A 12,563-nucleotide genomic window follows, 5' to 3' on the forward strand; every position below is an offset into this window, starting at 1 on the left:
TTTAAATTTTTGAGGTAGTGTGATAGAAAAGACTAGATCCCTCCCTTCTGCTAATACTTTGCAGTGATTTCAAAATGTGTCTTTTTGACTTGAAAGAAAGCAAAGTTATGTCAGTCTGGAGACCTTTTAAAAAGCCTACTCCAAACAAGCAAAACTATGTCATTTTCCATTCTCTGAGCCACTCCTGTGCTTAAGCTGTATTGCACTGTGTTTTTCAGAGGATGCCTATAAAACTCAAGTCCGAATTGATGATGAACCAGCCTATTTGGACATTCTGGACACTGCGGGACAGGTGAGTAGTTTCCCAATGTGAATCATTCAATCAGAGATTAAACTAAACAGTTTAACCTCAGGTATATGGATCACAAAGCTAGAAACAATCTTTGCCTTTTAAACATAAAGGGAGCAGTGGCAGAATAACACTGAGGAATTAACCAAGGAGAAGATTAAAGGAGTGCTTCAGTGGCATACTATAACTTCAAAATCTGACCAGAAGAGACAGAAAAATGTAATTGAGTAGAAGACGAAAAGCTGTTTGTTTTTTGGTTTTTTTTTTTTTTTTTTTTCATAGAATCATAAAATAGTTAGGGTTGGAAAGGACCTTAAGATCATCAAGTTCCAACCCCCCTGCCATGGGCAGGGACACCTCACACTAAGCCATATCACCCAAGGCCTTGTCCAACCTACTCTTGAACACTGCCAGGGATGGAGCATTCACAACTTCCTTGGGCAACCCATTCCAGTGCCTCACAACCCTCACAGTAAAGAACTTCCTCCTTATAGCCAATCTAAACTTCCCCTGTTTAAGTTTTAACCCATTAGCCCTTGTCCTATTGCTACAGTCCCTAATGAAGAGTCCCTCTCCAGCATCCTTATAGGCCCCCTTCAGATACTGGAAGGCTGCTATGAGGTCTCCACGCAGCCTTCTCTTCTCCAGGCAGAACAGCCCGAAATTTCTCAGCCTATCTTCATATGGGAGGTGCTCCAGTCCCCTGATCATCCTCGTGGCCCTCCTCTGGCCTTGTTCCAACAGTTCCATGTCCTTTTTATTTTGAGGACAACAGAACTGCATGCGATAATCCAGGTGAGGTCTCACAAGAGCAGAGTAAAGGGGCAGGATCACCTCCTTTGAACTGCTGGTCATACTCCTTTTGATGCAGCCCAGCATATGGTTGGCTTTCTTGGCTGCAAGCGCACACTGCCTGCTCATGTTCATTTTGTCATCGACCAGCACCCCCAAGTCCTTCTCTGCAGGGCTGCTCTGAATCTCTTCTCTGCCCAACCTGTAGCTGTGCCTGGGATTGCTCCAACCCAGGTGTAGGACCTTACACTTGGCATGGTTAAACTTCATCAGGTTGGCATCAGCCCACCTCACAAGCATGTCAAGGTCCCTCTGGATGGCATTCCTTCCCTCCAGCATATCAACCGAACCACACAGCTTCGTGTCATTGGCAAACTGGCTGAGGGTGCACTCAATCCCACTGTCCATGTCACCCACAAAGATGTTTAAAAAGACTGGACCCAATATCAGTCACTGAGAGACACCACTTGTTACTGATCTCCAGCTGGACATTGAGCAATTGACCACAACACTTTGTGTGCGGCCATGCAGCCAGTTCTATATCCACCAGGTGCTCCATCCTTCAAACTGATGTCTCTTCAATTTAGAGACCAAGATGTCATGTGGGACAGTGTTGAATGCTTTACACAAGTCCAGGTAGATGACATCAACTGCTTTGCCCCTGTCCATCAGTTCTGTAGCCCCATCATAGAAGGCCACCAAATTGGTCAGGCAGGATTTCCCCTTAGTGAAGCCATGCTGGCTGTCACCAAGCACTTTGTTGTTTTTCATGTGCCTTAGCATGCCTTCCAGGAGAATCTGCTCCAAGATTTTGCCAGGCACAGAGGTGAGACTGACTGGTCTGTAATTCTCCGGGTACAAAAAAGCCTTTCCTCAGTATGCAGAAAGATCTGTCACAATCATCGAATGAATAAATACTGTTGTTGGTTTATCTTACATGTTCATCATTCCTGTTTTTCTATATATTACAGGTATCTTCTGCTTGTAGTTCAAGTGTTTTGTTACCATTTTTCTCATCCCCACATTATATTTAAGCATCAAATGCTCACCCATATAGAGAAGATCTTAATGCTGAAAGTCTTAAACAGTATACATGTAATATGTTTAGGCATGTATGAGCATCTATCAAGGAATTAAGTTTCACATCCAGCAAGGCAAAAGGAGTTTAAATGCAAGAACCTGACTCAGTTCACTCCCCTTCCATCTCAAAACATTATTATTTAATCAAAATGTTGCAGCTGGTTGGTGTTTTCCTTAGGCATGAGTTAGGTTCTGTTCGAAGGCTTTGATAGGTTTGTGAGTTTCCATAGTGCATGCACACCTTGTACTGAGTCAATCAGCAAGAACAGTAAATCCCTAAAATAAACAAACAAAAAGATTTAGGAAGTATAAGCCTGGAAACCTTGATATCAGGTTCCCCAGACTTCTAAATGCACCTTAGTTGGGCATTGCAAATGGTGGGAAATGGTCTGATGCCAGGAATTAAAATGGCATCAGGTTGTATAAGTTTAATATAGTTCAGGGGAATTGTGGTGTGAGTTTTACACGGGAATTAAATATAGGCCAATTTCAAAGAGAACTCAACCCAGTTTTAGGAATCAAAAGATGCCCTGAATTATTCTTCTTTGACCCCAAACTATACAGTCTCAGCAGTTAACCAGTGACTTGCTGCTGAGTCGCCTGTCAAAGTGTTTGATTCCCCAGAAAATTTAAGCTGAATTTCAAGGCATGTCTACAAAGGTGTGAATTTAATTGACTTTAAATTTACTTTAGTCCTATTTTGTAAATTTATGCTATAAAGTAAAATACTTTCTTACCCAGAGCTAAAGATGAATGAATGATGAATCAGAGTTTATGTTTCCAGATTTTTGCTAATGGAAAAAGGAGCAAAATGCTATACAGGATTTCTTTTAACATGATATAAAAAACCGAAGCTTCCTTTATTTTTTTCTTTTATAGAACAAATATTTTTAAATGAGGTTTTATTTTTCTGAGAATGCCTTTTAAAATAAAAAAAAAAAAATAAAAATTAAGCCAGAATTTCAATCTCTTTGAAAGATTTTTTTTTTTATTCAAGGAAAAAATTTTCCTATGTACTGAACTTCTAAGTAGCTGCAAATAGGTTTTTCAAATTAAAGAAAGCTCATCTTTTGTCAGCAATGTTCACTTTTTTGGGAAAAAAATCCCCACAAAACTACAATTTTGACATTATTTTTTTATTTCTTACCATACAAAAAAAAAAAAACAACCTCAGTGATGGTTTAGTGGTAGACTTGGCAGTGCTGTATTAATGACTGGACTCAATGAACAATATGCCTTTGGCTATTTTTTATCTAAAATTTCTTTCCTTAAATCTAGTTATATTTTTGCATCTACATTTCAATTAAAACAAAGCCAAAAGTATATTGGATAAGGGGCAATGGATTCAAAGTTAAACAGGTTAGATGTAGGTTGGATATAAGGGAGAAATTCTTCCATGTGAGGGTGCTGAGGAGATGGCACAGATTGCCCAGAGAAGCTGTGCTGCCCCATCCCTGGCAGTGTTCAAGGCCAGGTTGGATGTGGCTCAGAGCAGCCTGATCTAATGCAAGGTATCCCTGGCCATAGCAGGAGATTTGGAACTAGATGAACTTAAAGGTCTTTTCCAACCTAAACAATTCTATGATTCTGTGATTGTACCTGCACTTCAAAACTCCAGAGTAAATCAAGACCTAACCCAACTCCCACTGAAATCAACAGCTAAAATAGCCTCCCTCCTCACAGAATGCTTAAAGGTACTTGATGAAGTTCAGACTGAAATCCTGCTGTGTCTTTGGTGACTGAAGATAAAAATTGAAAGCACCCAGTCATGCTGATGATGGTGTGCTGTGATGGTGCCCCACTGAGTTTCATGTCTAAGCAGAGATGGTGTTACAGCTTCTAAATCATGTAGTGGAAAACTCGTTTCTACCTGGGAGGCCTCACAGTCATAAATACTTCACCATCAATTTTGAATAATGTCTTTAATCACTTTCAGAAGATCAAGGAGCTAAAATTGTATTTTTTCACTATTTGGGAAACAAAAGATGCCAATAGAGAAACAGACTGAAGTTAATGTATTGTTCTGGAGAATATATTTCACCAAATATGCTTCTGCGTTCCCTGCTGTACCTATGTACTGATTGAACACTTCAACATTGGCCAAATACTGTGATTTAGTAATAATTAATACTGATCGTTACTGTCAAGCCCAGAGTTGAAAATCCACATCTAATTTCATACCTGAAACTGGATAAAAATCTTTTCTATTTTAACTCATAGATACAGTTTGGAGCACCAAAAACATAGGTTGTTCTTCAGAAATATGTTTCTGGTTCTCAACTTTTTGAAGTTAAAAAAAAAAAACATTCAAACAAAGTGAAAACCAAAACCATGAATAGACTGGTAATATTGCTCATCTAGTTATTGATCTTCCTCTTCCCAAGTATATACGTAGACACGATTAAATACAACAGCTTGCTTCTGTCAGGAAGCAGACTGATGTTTCATGAGCTCTGGATAAATATTTTCTACATCATCGTTTCTCCTCTAGTGCTCTTTTGATGCTGTTTTCCCCCAGAAGATACAATGGGAGGCACATTCGTAATGTATGTAGGGCTAGCATAAGGAGTTATGCTTCACTGAACTCACTACCCCTGCTTCTCACTACATGCCAGCAGGGTGGCCTGTCTGCTCACCACAATCAACTTCAGACAGAATAAGGTTACATTTACCTCGGAGAGTTTTAAGAGCAGGTATTGCTGGTGTAGCTGTCATAAATAGATCTTATTTGAGCAGTTCCTACTGTTAGGCTGGGAAACATGGTGTGCAGCAAGAAACTGATAAAAAGTTGATGTTGGCTTTCTCTTTCAATGGCACAACTGAATCTAAAAGACTCAGTGTGTTCTTAGACTTGCATTTGCTGTTAGAAGAAGCTATCAATGATACACCTTTGGCTATGTAAATAAAAGTTCTGTTCTTAAATCTAAAGTTGTATTTTTGCATTTACATTTCAATTAAAACAAAGCCAAAAGTACATTGGATAAGGGGCAGTGGGTTCAAAGTTAAACAGGGTAGATTTAGGTTGGATATAAGGGAGAAATTCTTCCCTGTGAGGGTGCTGAGGTGCTGGCACAGGTTGCCCAGAGAAGCTGTGGCTGCCCCATCCCTGGCAGTGTTCAAGGCCAGGTTGGACGGGGCTTTGAGCAATGTGGTCTAGTGGAAGGTGTTCTTGGCCATGGCAGGGGAGTTGGGACTGGATGATCTTAAGGTCCTTTCTAACCCAAACTATTGTATGATTCTGCGATTCTAAACAGCAAATAGAGAATAAATTTCAGATTGAGCTTCATGCTGAATTTTATTTAGTCAGAATTTAACCCTCTAGGCTAGCTACAATTTTGCATGCAGAGTAAATAATGAAACCTTAATGGAAATCTGCAAATGCAAATTATTATTAAGAGAGCTTGAGCCTTGTTCAACAATACTCATGGGACACTTTGAGTAACTCTCCCTTGAAATTCACCCATATGTCTCTTTCTATCCCTTAATGTTGCTTCAGGTGTTGTGATGGAAGTAGTTCTGGAATTTCTTTCCCTTTCCTTAACCAGTGTGTCATAAACCTCATCTGGTTTTACATGTATTTTATTTAAACTGGTGTAATCTCCTTTGATTTTCACTATGCTTGTTGGTCCAAATGAAAGGACATTCAGACCTTTGTTTTGTGTTCAGTTCACTACACAATTATTCTGAGTGACAACCCCTAACTACTCCAGCCATGCACAAGCCTCCACACAGAGATACAGAAACCTTCTGCTCACTCATTTGTGATTTCTCACTCTCTTTTCTGACTTAAGAATTCATTGCTACTTCTGGAGCCCAGATTGAGTTCCTCCTCATGGAGCATACACAGCAGTTATCTCTCCTCTGTATTTACAAACTGTTGGCTTACACAGGAGGTTTTTTGCTTGCCACAATTTTCCTCCTGATGACACGTTACTGAACCTCCTTGTTTAGACCTCACGCTGAACGTCAAAAGAGCGTCAGATTTCCCTTCACTGAAAGAACAAATCTGAGATGACCCTATGTAGAAAAGCTAAATTGTTTTGAGACAAGGAGGGAAATACGCAGTTAAATGGATTTCTGTACCTGTCAGTGACAGTACAGTTCAAGATTATTGCACCCATTTTTGCTTTTTAAAATGTGTGATTTTTATGATAAACTTAGTGAACCAGTATATTTCTTAAGTGTGAGTTGGAGACTTGAAGAATTGTACTTAAATGTGATGGCGAGCCATTTCAGGAAGATTTTCCTTTGTCTGGGGCTGTATGCACATGAATTCATTTCCAGGCAGACACTATTCAACCTGACAACAGTGTGCTCTCCAGTGAAATCCATCTCTCAAATTGCTAGCAAATCACAGGGCATGTTTATCCTGCCAACCTCCAGGACTGTGATTTTTGCCCCCTGCTTCAGGCTTTGAAGAGGAACCATATTAGTCCCAAGAGCCCTTGAAATAAACACACTTTCTCAGACTAAACACTATAGTCCAATGACTCACTCAGGCTGTTAACTGAGATTCTTCTGCTTATTATCTAAACATGCTGCTCTAATCCTGAATCAATGGAAGTGGAATTTCAAACTACACTACTGCAGCTTATCTCAAGGAAATTTAAAATGCCTTTTTGTCAGTAATTATATTTTAATGGGCCTTTACGAGATGTTCTTTTAAGGGGAAAATAATTTTAGTGCACTTTCTGCTAGGTGCTGTAGTCAGTAAATCCTCTTTCTTTCTAAAGCATAGTGGTAACAAACTAAGTAGCAACCATTAACATAGTATATTAGGTGAAGACCATTAATTTCATTTTCTTCATATGTTGTTGTTTCACAGGCTGATGATGACATACTTAGTCAAACCATAGCACTGAAAATTTGATGGGTTCTCAAGACAGCCTGTTCTGCACTTTATAGGAAGAACTAAAATCTCTCCCATGACCAAGTCATTTTATTTGGGAGTGGACAGATTTTGAAGAAACATTTATTTGGCATAGATAACAAGTGAAAAAAATGTTCCAGTGAATAAAAATGTTCCAGTGAATCATAGATGAAATTGCAGACCTGATTCCAGTTTCCTTCATGTTATAGGCAAAATATTCTTTGGCTTCAGTGGGGAAAGGTCTAGGCACATATTGTCAAAAAAGGAATATATTAGTTTAGCAAGAACAGGCAACTAGCAACTAAAATTCCCAGCTTCTTTTCATGTCCCTGTCAACAAGTGAATCATGGTGCAATAAAGGATGAAACAATTTGTGTTTCTAGGTCTGCATTTATCTTTCTGACAAACAGGTGCAATAAGATGTTGCAGGGAGCAGACATTTAGGATGGACTTTGGAGTTTATTGAGTATAGTGACACTGGTTTCCTGCCCCTCACCACCATTCTGCTTAGTAAAGTCAATGTTAGTGGTTCCATACTGCAAATGGAGGAAAACTTTCTGGTGTTGTCTGTTCTTTTTCCATAAATCCTTCTTCTTTTTTTTTTTCTTTTAATCTTGAAATGCTTTCTTTTTTACTGTTCTTGAATGAATAACTTCCAAAAATAAATATACAGTGATACTGCTGAATGATTTATGATGTTTTGAAATCAAATGAGAACATTTAAAAGAAGAAAATACCTTATTATGAATTCTGATAATATAGCAAAATCCTTTTTAATTCTTTCCAAATCTTTCCTGGCAGTATTTCTTGGTTTATGTTTTTGAGTTTAGTTTTGATTATTTTTTTTTCTTTTTTTCTGACTGGTACACACTGTATGGAAAACACCTACATAAACATATGCTGTATGATAAAACTGCATCCAGGTCCTCCAGAAGACTCTGATTATGTAAATTTGCCTTTTCTTCTAACATTACAAACTGTATTGTGTACTTCTTCTTTCCAGTACTGAATGGCACTTAAGCCCTTTGAAGTTACTTCCAGCAGACATTAGATATGTTCTAAGTGTGTCCTGATTTCTTTATATATATGCAATTGTCCTAGATAATCTCACCCGGAATTCCATTCTACTTGTTACCAAGCAGCTGCACACAGACCAGAGACCGGTGGGCAGAAAAGTGTTTTCTACCTGTATCCATTTTCACAAAATGCACATCAAAAAGGTATTTTCAGGACTAAAAACCTGTCTTGTGTGCTAAGAAAACAATCCTGTGCAAAAGCATCTCCTGCTGCCATTTGACCTGACAGTAACAAATAACCAAGAGAAGGGTCTTTTGCAGAGCAGGGCGTTAATGCTTCCCAGAAAAAATGGGTTGTCCCAAAGAACCATCATTTTCAAAACTTACTTGCTTTTTATGCTATTCTGTAGCTGCTGGATATTCTACCAATAAATCGAATGGGGGTGGCTGCAGGCAAAAACAAGACTGCAAAAAGTTACACGGGCTTATCTGAATCACCCAAATCTTTGAATTACAAAACTGCATGAGATTTTTGTCTTGGAGATGCTTTCTAATGTTATTTTCATTCCACACTAGCAAGAGGGTATGGAAAAGCCTCAAAGCATAAGATATCTTTCACAGCTGAAGTTCCATAGTTCTCCCCCAAGAAGTGGCATCTCCCTCCATCAGAAAAGCCCAAAACAGAACAGAAAAAGTAAGCATCAGTAAATTTTACTTGCATTCATTGTCACCACTTCTTTATAATCTGAGGAATATTAGTGCATTTATCCAGATTTTTAAAAGAGGAAATAAAAAGCAAAGTAGAAATTCAAGAAAATAATTAGCAAAACTATGGAAAGTTTTCTGTTTTCCTTTTCAAACTGAATATATTTCAGGCATATACTTTTCTGACTTCCATCGGAGAAAGACTGCATAGCTTACATAGATGTAACTGACTAACACTGTGAAGCAAGCTGAAGAAGTCACACTCCACTAACTTTCAGAATTGTAGATGAGTTGTGTCCTTGTGTTGGACAGTCTTGGCATATCTCAGAAGCTACTCACCATCTTTCAGGATCTGTTGATCTAACCTATATACCTTATGACCTAAGTTTTGGAGCTCTCTCTGTCCTCACAGCTTTTTTTGCTAAAGAAATGACAACTTTTCCCATTTTATGGGCAGACACAAAGGCTGAGGATCTGACAATGGGTGTCATTTACCCCACCAGAAGTCAATTAGCTTCAGTCAAACTATTCTTGATTTTCTTGAAAGCCTAGACAATGCAATAATGCATCTGGATGAAATCTTCATTGTATGCTAAAGGTACGAAGTGATGATCAGCTCCTTAAAAAGTTAGACATCTGTTTGAAATGTTAGAGAAGAATTGGTCGCAGCGATTATCCCTTAGTATGGGATAGCTGCATTGTTTGTAAAGGTACCTCAGAGACATTCTGTGCGCTGCTCACTGTGAAAGTAACAGAAGTTCCTGCTCTTTCTGTTCCCACATGTCCTCAGGAGGTCACTAGGACCAGTGTTGCAGGACTATATATAGATGCCACTCCAGTGACTATCACTGTGTACATAATGTTACCTAGCCATATCATTTACTCCAGAAACATTTCTGCAAATGCAAAGAAAACAGAACGGTGGGATACCCTTAATGCTGAAACTCATAGGGACATGACGACAGTCTTTTTATGTCATTGATTTTAATATTCTAAGAAATACAAAATCAGTGCAACTATAACATAGCTATTTTGCATTCGTATTGGTAATGATTTATGCAGTCCCCAAGGAGCATATCCCTCAGATAAACACTGAGCTAAATTTCAGTGGCAGAAATGAGGGCGCAATTGATTAAATACTACAAAAGTATAAAATAGCTACGCTGCAGATTGTTTGCTTCTCCCTTGTCTCCCCCTTTTTCAGATTCTTAGCTCAAATTATATCTCTGGTGATGAGTAGGGCACAGGGGAGAGGAGAGAAGTACCTACGTTATGTAATTTTTAAGATAAGCATGCTTGTTATGGAAGCCATCATGAAAGAATATGCAAGCTAGAATTTCATTTGCAGCCATTTATCAGAGCAATGAGGTGGCTGACTCCACAGCCTCACAGCTTCACTTCTGCAAGGCTGCACAAGCCTCACTGGGGAAGATGGCAACTCTGCCATGTCTGTGTAAGCTGACAAGAGTTTGTCTGAATCCCTGTTGAGCCCTCGCTTGCAGCTGCAGTCATTACCTCTTCACTAGTAGGTCATTGTCTTTATTTTTTTACACTGCTGTTTACTAAAATGTAATTACCAAACTACTAATTCTTTCCCTTTACCATTTATGATGCATTTGTGATAAAAGATGAAAATTGGCTTTATTCTTTCTTGCATGTCGGGGGGGGGGGGAAGTATTATGTGGCGCACTGTAAACCAAATGCAGTTGGCGGGTTTAGAAGTAGTTAACAGTGAAGACTGCTTCAGTGCCTGCATTTAGGAGAAAATTACGAAGGTGTTTATGCCTAAGAGAGAAACCATTAGCATTAACATGAAAAAAAAAAGTTCTCCGAATTAGGAAGTGTAGCACAGAGGCATTTTGTACTGGCGTTTTGGGGAATTGATACGGTGATTTCATCCATATTGTGGGGTGAACGAAAAGTAGATATCATCTCCCAGAGGATGGACTGTATATTTTCATTACTGCATATGACAGACCATCTTCGGAAGAGCAAGATTAATAAAGTTAACAAAAGCACAGTTGCAGCAAACTGGCAAACACATTATCACCTGAAGGCAGAAGGGCAATTAGAGTGGGAACTTTTGGAACATCACTGCAGAGAAGCTACTCCTGCAGGGAGCATTGAAGTGCCAGTGCAGGTTATTTGGTAATTCCCAAGTGAGAAAGAAGGGTCACTATGTGATGTTATTCTTTGAAGTCCTGAGTTATTTTGCTGGAAGTTGTTCTCATTTGTCTTTTTTCCCTTATTTATTTATCTTTACTTTTTTTTTTTTCCTACCAGAGTGATGTGGTTAAGTCTTACTTCAAAAGCCAGCAATGATGCAAAGTATCATGTGAATAACAGAATAGCAACCGCATACAAAATGTTCTGCAGTCAGCAAACGGGGCAGTGCAAGTGATCCATCAGTGTTCAGGGTGTGAAGGAACACCTACACCTACCTTTCATGAGAATTAATCCTGCACTGTCTGTGACTGTGAGCAATACCAGATACGATGGAAAGACATATCATTGCTGAAACAAGAAGGGGAACCTTAATCTTTAAGCCCACATGTGGGAAATTACATGAGTTCACAGATGATTAAAACAGATTGTGTCACATGGTGATTTAAATAAGTCAGTAATCTAACCTCACAAAGCAGTGATTTTCAGAAAGGGTGAAAATTTAGACATACCAGTTTGAAGTCTCAGACTCATCTGAATGAAGATGAGACTAATGTCTTCATGAATTAACCTGATATAATAACTCAGATTAAGAAACGAAAGTGTTTATTTTTCATTAATTCATTCTCTATATTGAGGATTTCAGAGTTTCACAAAGTATCTCCAGTAATCAGAGATTTAAAGATGTTTTAACTGGTGTGAAAGAATCCTTTTTTTCCATGCACATACATTAGTCTTCAGAAAGAATCCTGAACTGTGGTCTAGTGATATACCAGACCCTGTCTGGGACTGCAGACCTGTTTCTGGAGGAAACAGGTTGATGTTGAAGAACATAAGTGTAGGACAGGGAAATTATCTTGGAAAGTTTTCAGCCAAAATTTTGTGAAAATTATGGATATAAGACTGTGCTTGCATTTCCTGTCCAGTGTGAGTCTTACCATGCTTCTTAAATTGCCAGCCATCCATTTACTTGACTCACTCATCTTGGACCATCTTCTTGCCCATAGGCAAGGTCTTGTAGCACTCCCTGACATTCACTCCACCCAGGTGAGCTTATCTCTTCCATTTCCAGAGTGTATGCTGACCCTGGAAAATAGCAGTTAAGAAGTAATGCTGCTGTTTGTCACAGAAGTGTAAATCATACCTGTGTCTCCTGGAAAAGATACCTGTTGTGAATATTTTCCTTCTTCCTGCGTGTTTCTCTTTCCAGGTAAATGAATTAGCTTAAACAGGGGGAGGAGTGAACAGTCAAATAGGCACTGATTTCAGTAGGGTTGATATGGTTGCCTGGTTGTCTTCTGCTTTATGGATTAAGCTCTGTATCTGTCTCAGCTTTTTTACTTGCACATTCCCAGAGTTAAGAAAAGGCTATTGATTTTGTACAATGTGGAGTTCATAATATTGCCTTCGAAAGCTGTCAGATTAAGTTCAGAAAGACATTAATCTGCTAGGAACATGGAATGCATCCTTTATGTTATCTTTATACCATTCCCATCATCACTGATGTGTATTTTGTCCCCCAGTTCAAAGAAGGAAAGGGATATTGCTTTTATAACAGAAGCAAGGATTTCTTCCTGTAATTATAAGGCGTGAGACACTGGCTCATCATTAATCAAGGCACTCATTATAATAATAATCCACTTCCACT

At 38.8% G+C, this 12,563-nt stretch overlaps 1 protein-coding gene across 1 annotated transcript in view; it reads left to right on the plus strand.

Annotated features, from left to right (window-relative positions):
• The window catches only part of RIT2 (Ras like without CAAX 2), a 178,441-nt gene that overhangs the window by 69,706 nt on the left and 96,172 nt on the right, over nucleotides 1-12,563 (plus strand). Inside the window, exon 3 of the mRNA XM_061450583.1 lies at nucleotides 219-292. Within this exon, the coding sequence (XP_061306567.1) occupies nucleotides 219-292 (74 nt within the window). The remainder of the gene's footprint in view (nucleotides 1-218; nucleotides 293-12,563) is intronic.

Source organism: Pezoporus flaviventris, unplaced genomic scaffold, assembly GCF_033815535.1.
Source record: "Pezoporus flaviventris isolate CSIRO_AGI_PZ_B2104156 unplaced genomic scaffold, CSIRO_AGI_Pfla_v1 ptg000010l, whole genome shotgun sequence".
NCBI classification, from domain to species: Eukaryota; Metazoa; Chordata; class Aves; order Psittaciformes; family Psittacidae; genus Pezoporus; species Pezoporus flaviventris.